An 18,927-nucleotide genomic window follows, 5' to 3' on the forward strand; every position below is an offset into this window, starting at 1 on the left:
GACAGGGAATTATTTGTGATTTGTATTGGTAATTGCAATGGCTTGTGCTCAAGCTGCGTCTAGGCTGCACGAGTCCTCTAAGGATTCTCTGTGTAGCTGAGAGGTGTGTGTGTGTGTGTGTGTGTGTGTGTGTGTGTGTGTGTGTGTGTGTGTGTGTGTGTGTGTGTGTGTGTGTGTGTGTGTGTGTGTGTGTGTGTGTGTGTGTGTGTGTGTGTGTGTGTAGCTAACTGGGTCATAGCAGGAGGTTTAACACATTTTAACTATGTTTCTGAGGTGGACATTTTATCTGGAGGGCTAGAGGGAGTCTTGATATAGACTCTAACTAATACGCAGTCGAAGCACCACGCCGAAACCTGATATTCAGTTAAGCTCAAAGAACGGTTATGTAGTGGTGACTTTGGAGGAATTTCCATAGAGAGGGGAAAAACGCCCCGTGAGAATTTAACAGAATCGTATGGGACGACACAACAGTGACATTCAGAGAAACTCCCTTACCAAGATAGAATGTAGACTCTACTAATATTTTCCAACGCTAGCATAATTTGATTTCTTAAAGCGCACTGACACATTAATGTTAGATGATGATAGACTGGCCAACTGTTGATGAACACGGGCTCTCAGTTTAATTAAGTTTCTGGGCCCTGCACAATTTATTTTCATCTAAATCAATGATCATCTGCAAGTCAAATAGCCTATATCTATTTTTAAGGCAGGGATTTCATTTTCCTAATCTTGTGATTTATAACTCTAAAATAAAACTCTGTTTCAATTCCACTACCTAGACTTCTTATCTTATCCCCCCCCCCCCCCCCCCCCCCCCCCAACCGTCTGGGGTGGTTCTACCTGGAACCAAAAGACTGTGGTCATGACCAGATTGGATTCTGGGTAGTGATATTAGACACAGTACAGTACAGAGTACAGAGTGTGATTTTAATATTGAATAATACAGGCTGCTAGTTACTATGGCAGAGTCACTTTTTTTGAGACCCTCCCTCCCTCCCTCCCATCTCTGTTTCTCTCTGTCTCAGTCTCTCTATCTTACAGTCTTTTCATCACAATGAATCTCCTCTTGTGTTTAACACCCACCGCCTATGGCCAGATCTAATCTGCACTTTCAAATGGGAACCAGTCGCAGGGACACGGGGGGTGAGGGGGACATTAAATATTGAAACACCAGCTAATTAAGACCGGGGTGAGGGAGTCAGCATTAAGGCTGGTGAGTCGACTTCTGCTGGTCGTGATCTATGGACAGAGAGATGGAGAGAGAGAGCGCAGAGAGACAGAGAGAGAGAAATGGGAGAACATTGAAGGAAGATGGAGGGAGAGGATCAGGGGATGCTTGTAGCTCTACACACATAGAAAAAGTGTCAGTCCAAATTCAATACATCTCCTCCCAAATATAGCGGCATGACAAAATAGGTTGGTGATGTACTTCACTGTGGCAGCCCCTTCAATCAGCAACTGAGATGACTGTCTGCTTGTGAGTGTGTGGGGGGTGTGATTCTCGTCTTAACACCTTGAATACCAGGGGGATGGACTTGTGTGTGTGTGTGTGTGTGTGTGTGTGTGTGTGTGTGTGTGTGTGTGTGTGTTCTTTTGACAGGGAACAGAATAGCCCAGGACACCTAACCTAACAGCCCACTGTGACGAATGCAGTGATGAGTGGTGGCACACACATACACCCAGACACACAGGAAGTGACAGCACAGTCCTGTGAAATCAGTGTATCACACTGAGACAGAGGGTGTATTCAAACAGTGTATTCAAACAGACAGTTAGTTGTAATTCCCAAACAAAGAAGATTGGCTGTGAATATTCCCCATTCCACAGTTGGATGTGATGGTAAGCCTATATCAACACGTTGAGACTATATTTTACATTGTTTATAATTTAATAACTTCATGACTCTTAATAATAACAATGTGGAGGAAACAAGGTTTATGTCATATTTTTAAGCGGATATTTTTTCTTAAGGAAAAAAAGTATGTTTCAGGTGATTCTAAAAGAGACGAGATAAATTGAAAGTTGTAATGAACTTTATGTAAGCAGACTCAGTTTAATTTGCTCTGCTCATAATGTAGACCTACCTACCTCTTACAATGATTGGCTTTGGAGTATAGATGCATCATAAAAAAAACAAATGGTGACTTACATTTTGAACATCTGTCTTATGTACACATAAAAACATGCATTTTGAAAAAAATTCTTAATACTAATTTGTCTTCTCTAATAGAAGTCCACAGTAATTCACAGATGTCGTGATTTTTACTTTAACTGTGCCTAATCCAATCAAAGATGTAAACCCAGAATTAAACTAACCCAGCAAGTGAACGATTCTAAATTTAAATGATTTTGAAAATAAACTGTTTTTAAGTCTTTGATAGAGACTATATTTCTCCTTCTCCGCAAATATTCAACCATCTAATTTTGAAGTGGTTCTTTTGTACTAGCTTTGATAAGTATTTTAATTTAATCTAATTTTAATTAGAGATTATAGGGAGAGGAAAAGGGCTTGAATAATGTGGAGTACTGTATACACACACTAATTTGTGCTTTGGGTCAATTTCACCACTGTCTCAAGGACATTATTTAGGGAATGGGCTGTATAAAGCCCATCGACAACTAATCCACAAGCAGTACACATCTCCACTTCTCTACTACTGCCTGCTGATACACCCTGAACAACGTCCCCTGTGGTTTCAAACAGCCTTCTACAGCAGTTTTCAGATGCACTTGTTGAAACAGAACACTGTAGCTGATGATACAGTGTGTACAACTAAACATATACAACATCAGAATATTTATGTTTTGAATCAGAGCAAGTCAAAAAGCTGACAGTTCATATAGTACACGAACAGAGTCTAACCAATGGTTTTAAAAAAGAAGAGTATTATGATTCCATAAAGGATATGACAAGCTGGGTGTTTCATGAGGATGGTTCACAGACCAATTGGAAGATGAATTTAAAAATAGAGACCTCAGAGCTCCTCGGATTGGCCATGTCTCTACTACTAGACATTACTTACGCTCTCAATCGTTTCCGGTCCCCGTAGATCAGCTATCAGCTACAATATTGCTTCAAACAGACCTTCTACCCATCCTCAAGCAACGTCTGATAACACATTGTAACTGAGGAACTCACACTGTGGGGATGCATGCCGCTAACGTTCTCTTGAAACACCTGTCAATGAATTCAGAAAAGAACTGCTCGGCTGTAGATCAGTTTTCGACCTTGAGTTTTTTTTAATCCAAAACGAAGAGAACAGAGACTAAATATAGAGCACCTAAATGCACACAGGCCCAGTGTTATATTGTATATAAGACATACGGAAATGAGCACAGCAGAGGTTTTCTTCTTCTTTATCAAGACAAAATAAGTAGTTCCCATTCAAAATAAAATGTGCAACAAAAAAACAAAGAAAATTAATAATAATATATTCATCTTATAAATAGAGGTTGTTCAATACACCCGGAACGTAATCGTACTGTATATATACCAAAATGCACCCACTGCACTGAGAAGGAGTGATATTTAGTTGCACATCTGTTGGAAGGTATGATACTGACAGTAATATGTATGTACGCCCAAAGATCAGAGGCATGTACTATATACACCAGGACTTCATAGTGGTAAAATGAGTTATGACTGCCATAAGTACTAACACACATGCGTTTCACTAAGATATTAGTATTGCCATTTTTCATTAAATACTGTTAGAATTCTCTCTCATCTAAAAAATAAGTTGTCCATAACAACAACCTGTTTGAGCTTTTAGTTTTGCCCTCTTCCGTTGATAATCATCAACCCTATCTAAGGTAACATTGTATACCACAACATCTGACCAGTAGGGTTAGGGAGAGATCCCAATATCCACACAAGGCTTGGCATCGGAGGAACCATAACAAGGGGTGAACCAGCCTGCTTTATAGGTGACTCAGCTGATGGTGTGGGCTGCACACAGCCCGCTGCTTCTCCTTCTCACTCCAGCACGGCGGTAGGGGGAGGGTGCGCGCAGCACTTGGGCCGTCTGACATTTTTCAGCATGGACCTGAAAACGTTCTGCTGTCTCCTCTTGTTTTTCCTGCTGTTGGCGTCGTCCACGGCAACGGTGGCGGGCGAGTCGGGCACCACCGGCGGCACTGAGATGGACTTCCTGAGTGATGACTGGGTCACGACCTTCTTCTCTTGTTCTTTGATCTTACACTGCAGGTGGCTCTGGATGGCAAAGCCAAGGGACTCGGGGTCAACGGATGCGCCGTACACCTCCCAGGTCATCCCCTGCTCGTCCCACAGCACATCGTGCACGCTCTTCTCTCCTTTCTGTTTCCCCTCCTCGTCTCTGTCCTCCTTTTCCTTCCTCTCCGGCTCCAGCTGCTCCTGCTTCTTCTTGCCCAACAAAGCCTTAACGCCCCCAACCCCCTTAACAATGCTCTCCTTCGCCGTTTTCACTGCCGTCTTGGGTTTAGTGTCCTCTGCTTTTTTGGAGGTTGTCGTTGAGGCCTGGCTGGGCTTGGTAACGGAAGAAGTTGACTGCGAAGGAGGAGAAGCAGCCTTATTGTCGGAGGATTTGGTCTTGCTTGCGGCAGTTGGCGACAAGGGGGATGGAGCTTTAGCAGAGGGAGGCTTGGCAGGCTGCGTTGGCACGGTCTGCGCTTCATTAGACACCTTTGGTTTCTCTGCTGCATTGGGCTTGGATTGGGAGTCTGCCACTGCCTTCTCGCCTCGATGCTGGTGATGATTCGCTTTACTTACCGGCTCGTTTTGGCCGCCACACGGCTCGATGTTGATCTGGTAGACGGGCTGCAGAGGCGGGAGTGCTCCTCTCTGCTGGATGTTGCATAGCGCTGCTGCCCCCCCGACTGACAGATCTTTAGGCTTGGCCCCCAGCCTGGCGACCTCTGCATGGAGGGCCGCCACCGCCTCCTCTGCATGGAGCACCACCCCGGCACTCTGACTGGAGCATGACCCCGCCTCCAGGGTCAATCGCTCTGACCCGGACCTGAGACCTGCGGTGTAGTTTGGTGGCGGGGGGCAGGATGGACTGCTGCCCATGTGAATCTGGTGGAGGGGCACCTGGTAGACCACAGACAGGCTCTCAGCTGCTGCTTCCTCCCTCAGGGCAGCACCTCTGTCAGTGGACCTGTAGGGCGGGGGCAGAGGAAACAGGCTGGGGCTGGTGGAGACCGCCCGGCTGCACACGTTAGCCACTGCTTGGACCTCCACGTCTTGGCCCTGCTTGCTATGGGTGGGGGTGGCGGTGGGGGTGCGGGTCATGGTGGAGGCCTCCCGGTATAGTTTGCAGTGGGCTTTCTGTTGCATCTCCTCCGAGACTGAGGCAGTCTGGACGACTTCGTCTGTCACCTGTGCTGCATGGTGGGCAGGCTGCTGGTTCTGGCCCTGTTGGGCCTCAGGCTGTTGGTTATGGCCCTGTTGGGCCTCAGGCTGTTGGTTCTGGCCCTGTTGGGCCTCAGGCTGTTGGTTCAGGCTCTGTTGGGCCTCAGGCTGTTGGTTCTGTTGGGCCTCGTTGGGTGACGAGGGAGAATCCTTCTGTGATGAAGACTCTGACAATGCCGCCTGCAGGTGTTTATCTAAGCAGATCTCTGTCTTTGCTACTGGAGTAGGTTTTAAATCCTTCTTCCCGGGGGATGCCGGACTTGAGGCCTTATTCCTAAGCCCTACGTTTTCCTTGCTGTCTGAAGATGGAGGCGTGATGGTGATGGCAGCATTGACAGGAGCTACTGCAGTCTCCTTGGTCTGTTCCTGCTGCGATGTAGCTGCCGTTTTGTTATATTCCGTTTGGGAAGGAGGGTTCTGAGAGTTTGTCTTGGGCGTATTTTCTTCAGAGGCCTGTAGAGGACGTTCTGATGGAGTAGGGTTGGTGGCGGTGGTGGTGGCGGGGCGAGGTAAAGGTGAGAGACTCTGTGTTGTAGCACTATTATCAGCCCCTTTTGATTTGTAAGGAGGCGGAGCAACCTTGTTTGTAGTCACTGCAGCTCCCTCTGCCTTACCTTGTTTGGGAGTTGTCAGAGACGTCAGCACTTCAGAGGCCGAGGTATGCTTTGGATCACAGGTCTGAGGGGGATGTTGATTTGGTGTGGTTGCGTTTTTGTTGTCCCCTGCTAGTAGTGACTCCTCTTTAGCTGCTGCAGAAACTCTGGCTGTAGCACTCTGTACTGCTGTGGGCTCTGGCGATGGCTTGGCTGCACACCCCTCCCCCGCCCCTGCTCCACCAGGCTCTTTCTCTCTGCAGTAAATTGTATGCACGTCAACCTTTGATGATGTAACGGCGGACGACAGGCCGGCCTTACAGATATGCTTCTCCTTCTCCTCGGCGGCGGCTGTGGGGATTAACGCTGTCAAATTGGCGTTGCCGTCCCTACGGCCCTCTGCCGTCGCCTCGGTTACACTCACACCTCCTCGGCATGTCAATACCATCTGCTGCTCTATTCCAATCACATGCTCCGATGGCGATTTCCCTCCATCGCCATTGGTCGAGAAAGGTGTATTGGTGTTGGGCCCCACCCCGCCGCCAACCGGTTGTCCATGGCCAGTTGATTGGATCGTGGTTGTGTTGGGGGTTGTCAGACACAGGTTATCCTGTGTGTGTTCTGTAAGGACAGGGGCAGGGGTAGTGGTGGGGGCAGGGCAACCCTGGGTGAGGTTCAGGTTAGGTTCTTTAGCCCAGTTGGCGTTAGACTCCTGGTTTCCCAGAGCTTCCACTCCAGCCAGCTGAGGGACCATTTGGACTGTCACTGTCCTTTTGGGGTTGGTTCCCATCCTGTATTGAGACAGTCCTCTTAGCCACTTCTACTGTAGGGATCCAAAGTCGAACCAGGTGTCCACAATCCTATCCCTGTCTATTTGTGTAATTCCCTATAAAGTAGGAAAATAGAATAGTTTTAGTTTCAGAGAAGAAGTATGAACAATACATTAGATCATTCCATGTAGATAATGATATTATACTATACGCTTTATATAGTATAATATCCTCTAATATAATATAGAATGATGATCTTGGTAATGTCTTTCTCACTCTTGCATTTTACATCCTGACCTCAAAGCTGATATCGAAACACCAAAAAGCTGATATCGAAACACCAAAAAGCTGATATCGAAACACCAAAAAGCTGATATCGAAACACCAAAAAAGACGTGAGACTTTATTACAATTTTTTTTAAACAGCAAGACATTTTAACTAGAAATTAGAAAACTAACACGATGAGAGATGAGGAACAGTTGTACCGCAGTGTAGAGCACTTCAAAAACATTTATGGTGATTTTTATAACTAGATTTTCATCCTCGAGACCAGACGTCTGATGGAGAAGTGACCAACGAGGCAATACATTAAAACAATGGGAGTTGACACCTTCACTTATTTCTGACTCCTAGTATCCATCAAAAAACATACTGTGTGCCAACTACCGCATCAGAACTGAATGAATTAACTGAATTTGTAAACAAAGCAACAGATAATAGCAATAACTCCAAATTACTAACAATAAGCCCAAGACAATGCTGCTTCAAAACTGACCTAAACTGTTTTGCTGCTCAGAGGTTGTTGGCCTTCCGCTTTTCATTCCAGTAAGTACATTTCATTTTAATGTGTCTCTGATGACTGCAAACTGATTTGAAATGATGGACCATGAGCACTCCGAGTCCCTTTGGAGCAGAGAAGATAAAGCAATGCCAAAACTAAGATTAACTATGCCACAAATGATTTTTGCTCAAAAACTGATGGAATTTGAAAGACTACAGCAATCACAAGCACTTACCACACACTTCAACAAGCTTGAGTGAATTAAATAATTCCTCTTAACCCTGGAGCAAATCTATTGAATTATCCTTAAGTGGGGACAGAGGCATTGACTTTGCAATCGCAACAAGTGAAAGCAATAGTGTAGCTTTAGTTCCACGTTTGATTTTACCATTAGAAAAAATATATATCCCAATGCCCCAGGGCAGTGATTGGGGACATTGCCCTGTGTAGGATGCCGTCTTTCCGATGGGACGTTAAACAGTGTCCTGACTTTCTGTGGTTACTAAAGATCCCATGGAACTTATCGTAAGAGTAGGGGTGTTAACCCTGGTGTCCTGGCTAAATTCCCAATCTGGCTCTCATACCATCAGGGCCACCTAATCATCCCCAGTTTACAATGGTCTCAATCATCCCCCCTCCTCTCCCCTGTAACTATTCCCCAGGTCGTTGCTGTAAATAATCATGTTTTGTAAGTTAATTGACCTGATAAAATAAGGGTTAAATAAAGAGATATCAAACACTGCAGCCTACAGATGTAGGATCTTAATTTGAGGCAGTTTCCTACAGTAGGAAAATAGTCCTGCAGCAACAGGAAATGTGAATTATTGTGGACTAATAAATGGACAGTTTTGTAGGAGTTTTCTCAGCAACAAAAGAGTGATCAAATTAAGATCCTATATCTGTATGACATAAGTCCTTTAAAAAGGTCTGAAATGAGCCATCTGCTAGCCTCAAACACAGACCTCTGTGTGTTTGTTGGTCTCATCTGTTGCAACATCTCCCCTGAAGCAACAGCAACAGAGCTGTTTATTGTGGACATAGATAAGACTTTGAACCATTTTGGGGAGATTTCAAATGCACTTCAATTAGCCCATTTTTCCAATAGGCTTCATTCATTATAGAGTCTGTTCATTTTCGAATCTGTGATCTTATTTTCCTCGTCATCATTCTACAGGTTATGGCAATTAAAAAGCAGGCCTATTGTCATTAATAACAAAGTAAATGTCTCAACGGGTTATCCTTATCCTTCTAAATCAGACACTTCTAGTTACTGAATGTCCTAGCCAGGCTACTAAATATTCCATTTGGAATTGTAGGCTCAAATACATCAGAGTGTATTGGCTTATATGTAGGCCAAACGCACACACCCATCCGAAAATAAATCTCAAGCAGTGTCTAAGCCTGCAGCTGCAGACTCCAGACAGAGAGAAATAGAAAGAGTGAGTGAGCAGCGGCCCACTCAAAAAGAAATCCGATTTCTGAAAGGTACGAACTAAATGGCTTTGCCATGGTATTTTTAGTACAGAAGGAAAATAGGATCGCTTGTATAGTCCTGAGTGCTTGAGTTGTGATTTGTCAGATTGGATTTTCCATGCCACACAGTTGGCAAACGTGTACAGTATATTCACACTATAAGAAAGTGGCCTATTACTACGGCACCACTCTCTGGCTGCCTTGACAAGTGGCTCTGGCTGTCGGACGAGATCACATCCAACCCCTTGGAGGTGTGAAGTGAAACGATGGTTCCCTATGAAATTGTTCTTCAGTTGCCAACCGAGCTTTCAGCAATCAACTCTCCCGCAACAATTGAACCAGGTGTACAGGGGCAAAATGAAGAAAAGGATCAGAGCAACTCAGCACTCACACAGACACACTGTGTGTGACTCCTTGAACTGTCATCCGAGGTCGTTCACATCCTATAAAATGATGTGTTTCCTATGTAGTTTATCTCAATCAAATTTAGATGCTGACTTCAAGCATCTGTTGTTCTGGAACTTTGTGTCCTAGGGTGTTGTTTTTGGGCCTCACTATTCATCATCCTCATCATTAAGTTTGTTCTCAACCAAGGAAAGGTTAGTCTTCTTGTTGGGCATATCCAAATAGCCAGAACCTGTGACATTTTATTTTCTGCACAAAACAATGAATAGGCCCAAATTCATAAAGAGTAAGAATGCTGACCTAGGATCAGTTTAGGATCAATATTCCATATAATAGAAATGTGGGTTTAAGTTACTCTGTCAGAGTACATTTTGAGGGGAGAGGCAGAGGGATAGACTAGTCACTCCGTTATTCAGGGCCCGTATTGATTCATAACGGCCCTCAGAATAGGAGTGCTGATCTAGGATCAGGTCCCCTCAGTCCATGTAATCGTATTCATTATGATCTAAAAGACTAAACGTATCCTAGATCAGTTTACTTTCACGCTTACTCTTTATGAATAAGGGCCTTGGTTACTTGAAGCAGGAGGTGACTGTATCCTACAGGAAGGGGTCAGTGTGTCCTCTGCCTCATGTAGAGTAGCTGTGGGGTCTCCCATCAGGAGTTCCATCACCCCATGCTAATATCGAAGATGAGCGAGAGGCCCCCAAGCTGTTCATTTGAGACACGGGAGCATATAAATACGACTTTGTAATTAGACTTGTCTTGATTCTTACTTCGAGGGGAATTCAGTGGAATAAACCAAGCAGATGAATCAACAAGGTGGTAAATAAGATCCAGTGAGGTACACTATATGTGGACACCTGCTCGTCAAACATCTCATTCCAAAATCAGAGGTATTAATATGGAATTGGTCCCCCCCTTTGCTGCTATAACAGCCTCCACTCTTCTAGGGAGGATTTCCACTAGATGTTGGAACATTGCTGCGGCGTCTTGCTTCCATTTAGCCACAAGAGCATTAGTGAGGTCGAGCACTGATGTTTGGCGATTAGGCCTGGCTCCAATTCATCCCAAAGGTGTTCGATGGGGTTGAGGTCAGGGCTCTGTGCAGGCCAGTCAAGCCTTTCCACACTGATCTCGACAAACCATTTATGTATGGACCTCGCTTTGTGCACTGTTGTGTTGTCGTGCTGAAACAGGAGGGCCTTCCCCAAACTGTTGCCACAATGTTGGAAGCACAGAATCGTCTGGAATGCCATTGTATGCTGTAGCATTACGATTTCTCTTCACTGGAACTAAGGGGCCTTGCCCAAATCATGAAAAGCAGCCCCAGACCATTATTCCTTCTCCACCAAACTTTACAGTTGGCGCTATGCATTGGGGCAGGTAGCGTTCTCCTGGCATCCGCCAAACCGAGATGGTGAAGCGTGATTCATCACTCCAGAGAACGCGTTTCCACTGCTGCAGAGTCCAATGGCGGTGAGCTTTCCACCACTCCAGCCAATGCGCATGGTGATCTTAGGCTTGTGTGCGGCATCTCGGCCATGGAAACTCATTTCATGAAGCTCCCGACTAACAATTCTTGTGCTGACATTGCTTCCAGAGGTAGTTTGGAATTCTGTAGTGAGTGTTGCAACCGTGGACAGACCATTTTTGTGCACTTCGCACTTCAGCACTCAGCGGTCCCGTTCTGTGAGCTTGTGTGGACTATCACTTCGCGGCTGAGCCATTGTTGCTCCTAGACGTTTCCACTTCAAAATAACTGCACTTTCAGTTGACCGGGGCAGCTCTAGCAGGTCAGAAATGTGTTGGAAAGGTGGCATCCTATGACGGTGCCTTGTTGAAAGTCACTGAGCTCTTGAGTAAGGCCATTCTACTGCCATTGTTTGTGTATAGAGATTGCGTGGCTGTATGTTCGATTTTATACACCTGTCAGCAACGGCTGAGGCTGAAATAGGCAAATCCGTTAATTTGAAGGGGTGTCCACATACTTTTATATATAGTGTATATTATCGCTAATCAATACAATATAGCGGTCCAAACAGGACATAGATTGTGTGAACACCCGACAACATCATTCAATGGTAATAAATTAGGCTAATACTGATAAAACAGGAGAAATACTGCTTTAAAATCCCAATGCAGTAAAGAAAAGTGACGTTTGTGTGTTTTATATATATTTCCACACTATGAGGTTGGAATAATACTGTGAAATTGCAAAAATTATGATAATGCAATTTTAGTGTAAGAGGTGTTTGAAAAGTCCGCCTGAAATCACCATGGCTAAATTAGTTAATAGACCAATAAGAAAGAGAGTTCCAAACATCTCTGCCAATAATAGCTAGATTAAAATTTTCCCCTCCCAACTCAGACCACTCCCAGACAGTCCTAACAAAATTATTGCTTTAGAAATGTATCTTTGCTAAGAAGCAATATTTTGTTTATTTTTTACAATTAGAATTGAAGACAATTACAGTGAGGTACTTAAATTATTACCCAGAAATGATTTGATAATTAAATAAAAACTGCATTGGACCTTTATCACAAATAATTGCACATTCTACATTTGCAAAATAAATACATTAAATAGTTTGAAAACCATTTTCAAAAAGCGTATCGTACAGTAGGATCAAATATATCTAGGACGTCTGAGGTTTCCCCCCTCTTGAATTGACTGGCAGATTACATACATATCACAACCTATCACATGATACAATAGGTGAGTTGGGGGAATGGACCCTGACAATTGAATGGTCATATCATATCTCATTCTGAAATAGTAATTCGTAGGTCTGTGTGTTTCCCTGGAGATATATTTAAAATACAATTTTATACAGTCAGTGACCGGTGACTAGAATGCATGGACTTAGCGATGGAGATAATGTAGCCTAGACATACATCAACTTTACCATTATGACATGAATTCCTTTAGAAGCTTCACATAGTAGAGAATATCCTTCTTTCTCACGTTTCACTTCTACTACACATGTAGTAGGCCTATAGGCTACCCAATCCGTCCGTAGCTTTGAACGTGTCTATGTATTCGTCATATTAGGGTCTCCTCTCTCCCGAAAAATATCCCCACTGCAATTACAGTTTCAACCCCAGACAATTATCTTATGATGTAGCCTACATTGATATAGAAAATACAACAATATCGTAGCCATGACAAAACAAAGGGATGTGCGGATGAATGCGATGAAAAGATACAGTCAGGAGAGAGAAACAACATCATAACCATGTCAATTGACGATGCACATCCGAACCCCACTCCTAATAACCAACACATCAACACAGAGGAATTTCAGGACCCCCCCTGCGGCTTTACAGTCATATTTGACCTTGCGGAGGAATTCATTATCTGTACACATATTATCTTAACGACACTTTATTCAGACAAAGAGTAGACAGCTTACCTGGTGCGGTGTAGTCCCCGTATCATGTCATATTCGGGGGTTGATTACTGCGCTATTTAGCCACTGTTTGTTCCCACCGTGCGGCTGAAGCCCCCGGCTGAATATCAATGAAAGAATTTCAAGCAGGTCTCCGTGACATAAAGCCGCGCCTTCGATCGGAGCGGTTCGGAATACAGGTCTGATCAGAGGTAGCCTACATGATAATTGGGTCAAGCATGTAATATCGATTTTCTTCCGAGGGTCTAGCGAAGATGTGGCTGTGCGCTATGACTCATGCTTGTTCGGTTGGGTCCTCCTATGCAAACAGTTATCATATCAAACTTGCTTTACGCTTCATCGAGCAATAGGCTACATTGTCATTGGAGCTAACAAATCGTGGTGTCACCTCTCGCTTTCTGCGAGATCGTGCTGTCCCGGGGGATGTCCACACTGCATTGTTTTCGGGATGCTCAAAGACTGTAAAAGAGAAAAAGAAAAAAGAATGGGGGAAAAAATGGTATGAAAGAGAGGAGGACACAGAATTGCAGGGACATCAAACATAGAGAAAGCAGCATTTAATTACATATGATAGGCTAGTTATTTCCTGCTCTGGTATCATCCATGTTCCACATAAAAAATAAATGATGTTAAGCATTTGGAGCATTGGGCACTATATATCTAATCCCTGTAGACTACATACGGCATTGCTTGCTGAATGGGAACAACAATCTATAGGCTACATACAGTGTCACTGCAACCCTGTCTGTAGTGTTGTGTTGAGGCAGTGGCAATACACTATCCATTTCCATCACTGTATATGGATGTGACTGTGCATGCACTTGCACTGAAGGGGAAAAGCACCATAATTATGCCCTGTACTCAGTGGTGGTTCTAGCTTGTATGGCTCCCTGGGCAAACCCCCCCCAACAACAAAAAGCACCATTCTGCACTAACTGTAATTTTTATTCAGACATTTGGAACAACACAAATAAATAATCATAACATTTAAAACTATATAAATATAAATATATATATAAAAATAAGACTCATAAATTTCAAAAAGAAGTAACAAAGACAAATAGAAACAAATTGTAATATATAAATACAAATAAAAAGAGAATCCAATTACACTATTACCCTATTCCTAACAAAAAACACACAAATTAAATTAAATTGCACAAATCCGTAAATCACACAAATACACAAATAGAATAACACACTTATAAAGAAGAGAACCTGATTATTACACTATTGCACTTCAAACAAGAAACACACCAACTAAATTGCACAACTAATTACATTACTAATTGCATTAGTACTGTACAAAGTTAGAGGTGCGCTATTTGATAGATTCCCCCGCTCCCCCTACCCCGGGCTTTCAGTGGGGAGACCTGAGGTCCACCTACCCCCGCCCCCTCCCCATCTTGTACTTCTGAGTGGGAGACCTTCCCAGGCAGTAGCCTGTCTAGCTCACAAACTAGAATCAGGACGCCCACTCCGACATGTTAATTGACCCACAGTCCCACACGGTGACATGATATCATTGACGTGACATGCAAATGAGCGATAGAAAACCAATCACGCAAATGTCACCATTTTGATTTATTTATTTTTTGTGCGGGGCGCCCCCGGCAAGATGCCGCCCCTGTCGGCTTCCCATGTCGCCTACGCCTAAATCTGCCACTGCCTGTACTGCATGCAGTGGAGATGTGATGTTTCACTGTGACAGTACAGTACATGTGGTGCTGTTCGACAGCAGTGCACTCAGGTGGACAATGACTTTAGTCTAGATTTCCAGGTCAAATTAATCTGATTCAGTATCTCCATGTGTTGTCCCCCCTGTCATGTCCCCAATCCTCACCTCCAAGACACTGTGTTATGGATCATTGCTCCCTGGGAAGTCCAACTATGACATCACCCCGTTGAAGTTGAAATGTAAAATGGTTAAGGTAAGGGTTATTGTAATGAACACGAGGGGAGACAGAAAGCTGGTTTCAAGCGCAGCAGGTGTTTATTGTAAAGGGCCACAGGAGGAGGCAGGTAGCTGGGTCCAGGGGCAGGCAGAAGGTCATACACAAGGGGTCCAAAAGGGCAACAGTACAGGCAGGGAAATGGCTAGTAATATAGTCCGGGAGATCAGGTAATAGGTAGATAACAGGAAATCCGATAGGCTAAAGTACAGGCAGTGAATAGGCAAAAGGCGTCGTTAATGAGGCAGGCTAAAACTATCATACACGGGAGGAGTAAGTCACAGGGAAACCCAGTGCTCTGAAAGACGTGTGTCACAAAACAAACAATACCTCACAGTGATGGGGTGCAAAGAACTGAACTAAATAGTGTGTTCCTCCTGCAGGCAGAGCGTCGTTAGTGATTGGCACCACCTGGGCTCAGGGTATTTAAGCTGCTTCACTAACCACTTTAGTCTCTCTCTCTCTCTGCTCCTCCAGGTATGATCCTGTTTTGTTTGTTCCTTTGTAGTTTTACATAATTTTCACTCAGTCATATTCACACACACAGATCACACATCCCTGCACTTTACATACACCCTACATTATGATACCTTCACACCTCATTCCTTTTTCTTTGTTTAAAGTTAATAGTTTTTGGTACATAATAAAGAACCTTTTTGATTGGCCTATACCTGTTGTTCGTTGATTTTTTTTTTTTCTTCATAATGTAGGGTGTATGAGAAGTGCAGGAATGCGGGAATCTGTGTGTCTCTGAACAGTTGATATTGAGATGTGTCTGTTACTTGAACTCTGTGAAGCATTTATTTTGGCTGCAATCTGAGGAGCCATTAACTCTAATGAACTTATCCTCTGCAGCAGAGGTAACTCTGGGTCTTCCTTTCCTGTGGCGGTCCTCATGAGAGCCAGTTTCATCATAGCGCTTGATGGTTTTTGCAACTCACTTGAAGAAACTTTCAAATTTCTTGAAATTGTCTGTATTTACTGACCTTCATGTCTTAAAGTAATGATGGACTGTCATTTCTCTTTGCTTATTTGAGCTGTTCTTGCCATAATATGGACTTGGTGTTTTAACAAATAGGGCTATCTTCTGTATACCACCGCTGCCTTGTCACAACACAACTGATTGACTCAAACGCATTAAGAAGGAAAGAAATTCTACAAATTAACTTTTAAGAAGGCACACCTGTTAATTGAAATGCTTTCCAGGTGACTACCCCATGAAGCTGGTTGAGAGAATGCCAAGAGTATGCAAAGCTGCCATCAAGGCAAAGGGTGGCGACTGATGAATCTCAAATATAACATATATTTTGATTTGTTTAACACTTATTTGGTTATTACATGATTCCGTATGTGTTATTTCATATTTTTTGATGTCTTCACTATTATTCTAGTAAAAAGAAAGAAAAACCCTGGAATGAGTAGGTGTGTCCAAACTTTTGACTGGTACTGTATATACATATGTCTATATATTTCCACAATAATAATACTGTGAAAAGGATAATAGCCCTTGAGTGTAAAAGCTGTTAAAAAAGGTCACCAGAAATTTCAGCCTGTTTTGATGGGATGGAGTTTTGACCTTCTGTTGTGACATCACCTTGTGGCAAATGAGTTAATAGACCAATAAGAAAGAGAGTTCCAAACCTCTTTGCCAACAACTACTTTTAAGTTTCCCCCTCCCCATGCAAACCACTCCCAGACTGTCATACCAACATTTTTCATTGAGTATTTGCTCTTCGCTAAGAAGCAATTTTTTTCTTTTAGAAATGTTTAATTGAAAACAATCACAGTAAGGTACCTAATTGTTATCCAGAAATGATTTGATATTGAGATTAAAATGGCTTCATTGGACCTTTTAATTACGATTTAAACACACCACAACATATATGTCACATCAACAGCATCCTCCCGGACACCCTAGACCCACTCCAATTCACATACCGCCCCAACAGATCCACAGATGACGTAATCTCAATTGCACTCCACACTGCCCTTTCCCACCTGGACAAAAGGAACACCTATGTGAGAATGCTGTTCATTGACTACAGCTCAGCGTTCAACACCATAGTGCCAACGAAGCTCATCGCTAAGCTAAGGACTCTGGGACTAAACACCTCCCTCTGCAACTGGATCCTGGACTTCCTGACAGACCACCCCCAGGTGGTAAGAGTAGGCAACAACACGTCTGCCACGCTGATCCTTAACACTGGGGCACCTCAGGGGTGTGTACTTAGTCCCCTCCTGTACTCCCTGTTCACCCACGACTGCGTGGCCAAACACGACTCCAACCCCATCATTAAGTTTGCTGACGACACAACAGTGGTAGGCCTAATCCCCGACAACGATGAGACGGCCTATAGGGAGGAGGTCAGAGAACTGGCAGTGTGGTGCCAGGACAACAACCTCTCCCTCAATGTGAGCAAGACAAAGGAGCTGATCGTGGACTACAGGAAAAGGTGGGCCGAACAGGCCCCTTAACATGGACGGAGCTGTAGTGGAGCAGGTCGAGAGTTAAGTTCCTTGGTGTCCACATCACTAATCAATCAATCAAATGTATTTATAAAGCTCTTCTTACATCAGCTGATGTCACAAAGTGCTGTACAGATGAATTATCATGGTCCAAACATACCAAGACAGTCGTGAAGAGGGCACGACAAAACCTTTTCCCCCTCAGGAGACTGAAAAGATTTGACATGGGTCCCCAGATTGTCAAAAGGTTCTACAGCTGCACCATCAAGAGCATCCTGACTGGTTGCATCACCGCCTGGTATGGTAACTGCTCAGCATCTGACCGTAAGGTGCCACAGAGGGTAGTGCGTACTGCCCAGTACATCACTGGGGCCAAGCTTCCTGCCATCCAGGACCTATTTATTTATTTTTATTTATTTTACCGTTATTTTACCAGGTAAGTTGACTGAGAACACGTTCTCATTTGCAGCAACGACCTGGGGAATACTTACAGGGGAGAGGAGGGGGATGAATGAGCCAAGCCTATATACTAGGCTGTGTCAGGAAAACCCCAAAAATTGTCAGAAACTCCAGTCACCCAAGTTATAGACTGTTTTCTTTGCTACCGCATGGCAAGTGGTACAGGAGCGCCAAGTCTAGGACCAAAAGGCTCCTCAACAGCTTCTACCCCCAAGCCATAAGTCTGCTGAACAATTAATAAAATCACCACCGGACTATATACATTGACCCCCACCACCCTTTTGTACACTGTTACTACTCATTGTTTGTTATCTATGCATAGTCACTTCACCCCTATCTACATGTACAAATTATCTCAAATAACCTGTACCCCCACACACTGACTCAGTACCGGTACCCCCTGTATATAGGCTTGTATTTGTATTCTTATTGTGTTACTTTTTATTCTTATTTTTTACTTTAGTCTATTTGGTAAATATTTTATTAACTCTTCTTGAACTGCACTATTGGTTAAGGGCTTGTACGTAAGCATTTCACGGTAAGGTCTACACTTGTTGTATTCGGCGCATGTGACAAATAAAGTTTAATTTGATTGATGTGGTCAAATGTGCTATCGGAATCTATTGACATGTATAGATACCATATAGATAATTATATAATATATAGATACATTATTGATTAAAATATATAGATAAATAGTTGAAGATACCTAGATTGATAAAGCTATATCATAGGTAAAGTAAAGTATCCATACATGCAATGTTTTTTTTGCCAAAACATTAGTGTTTAAAAATGGGAGATTGACATGTCTAATTCCATACTTCAATCAAATATGAACACACTACTAATTCAAGGAATTTGTCTAGCTGTTACACTTAATACCTATGAACAGTGACCATGATGGCTTTAGGGAAGTATTTTCACCATACATCCTATGCAACATCCGCACCTTCGTGTGGCAAGTACAGGAAATGCAGCTATTATAATAGGTTAGTGTCCTCAAATTCAACTCTGGACCTCGAAGCCAGTTCCACTGTTTTTTTTTCATTGTTCCCATCTAATCGGGGACTGATTTAGACCTGGGACACCAGATAAGTGCAATTAATTAGCAGGTAAAGAAGTTTACTCCAAATGTTGTTGAGTTCCGTTTTGTTCTTAAATAGAAGTTGTAGTTCAGTCGTGTCTCTCTTAAAAATAAAAATAAGCGTCTGGAAGAAGT

The 18,927-nt window shown here is 43.4% G+C and overlaps 1 protein-coding gene across 1 annotated transcript; it reads right to left on the bottom strand.

Moving 5' to 3' along the window:
• Positions 1–3,223: 3,223 nt before the first annotated feature.
• Positions 3,224–13,525, bottom strand: LOC129855898 (G protein-regulated inducer of neurite outgrowth 3-like). The gene is made up of 2 exons (XM_055923997.1): positions 12,835–13,525; positions 3,224–6,874 (listed from the first exon to the last, which is right to left on the bottom strand). The coding sequence occupies exon 2, from the start codon at positions 6,776–6,778 to the stop codon at positions 3,980–3,982; it is 2,799 nt and encodes a 932-aa protein (XP_055779972.1). The 5' UTR covers positions 6,779–6,874; positions 12,835–13,525; the 3' UTR covers positions 3,224–3,979.
• Positions 13,526–18,927: the final 5,402 nt, after the last annotated feature.

Source organism: Salvelinus fontinalis, chromosome 5 (genome assembly GCF_029448725.1).
Source record: "Salvelinus fontinalis isolate EN_2023a chromosome 5, ASM2944872v1, whole genome shotgun sequence".
Taxonomy (NCBI): domain Eukaryota; kingdom Metazoa; phylum Chordata; class Actinopteri; order Salmoniformes; family Salmonidae; genus Salvelinus; species Salvelinus fontinalis.

Excerpts from the sequence above, each read along its gene's own strand:
- LOC129855898 (XM_055923997.1), bottom strand. The coding sequence starts at position 6,778 with ATGGGAACCAACCCCAAAAGGACAGTGACAGTCCAAATGGTCCCTCAG.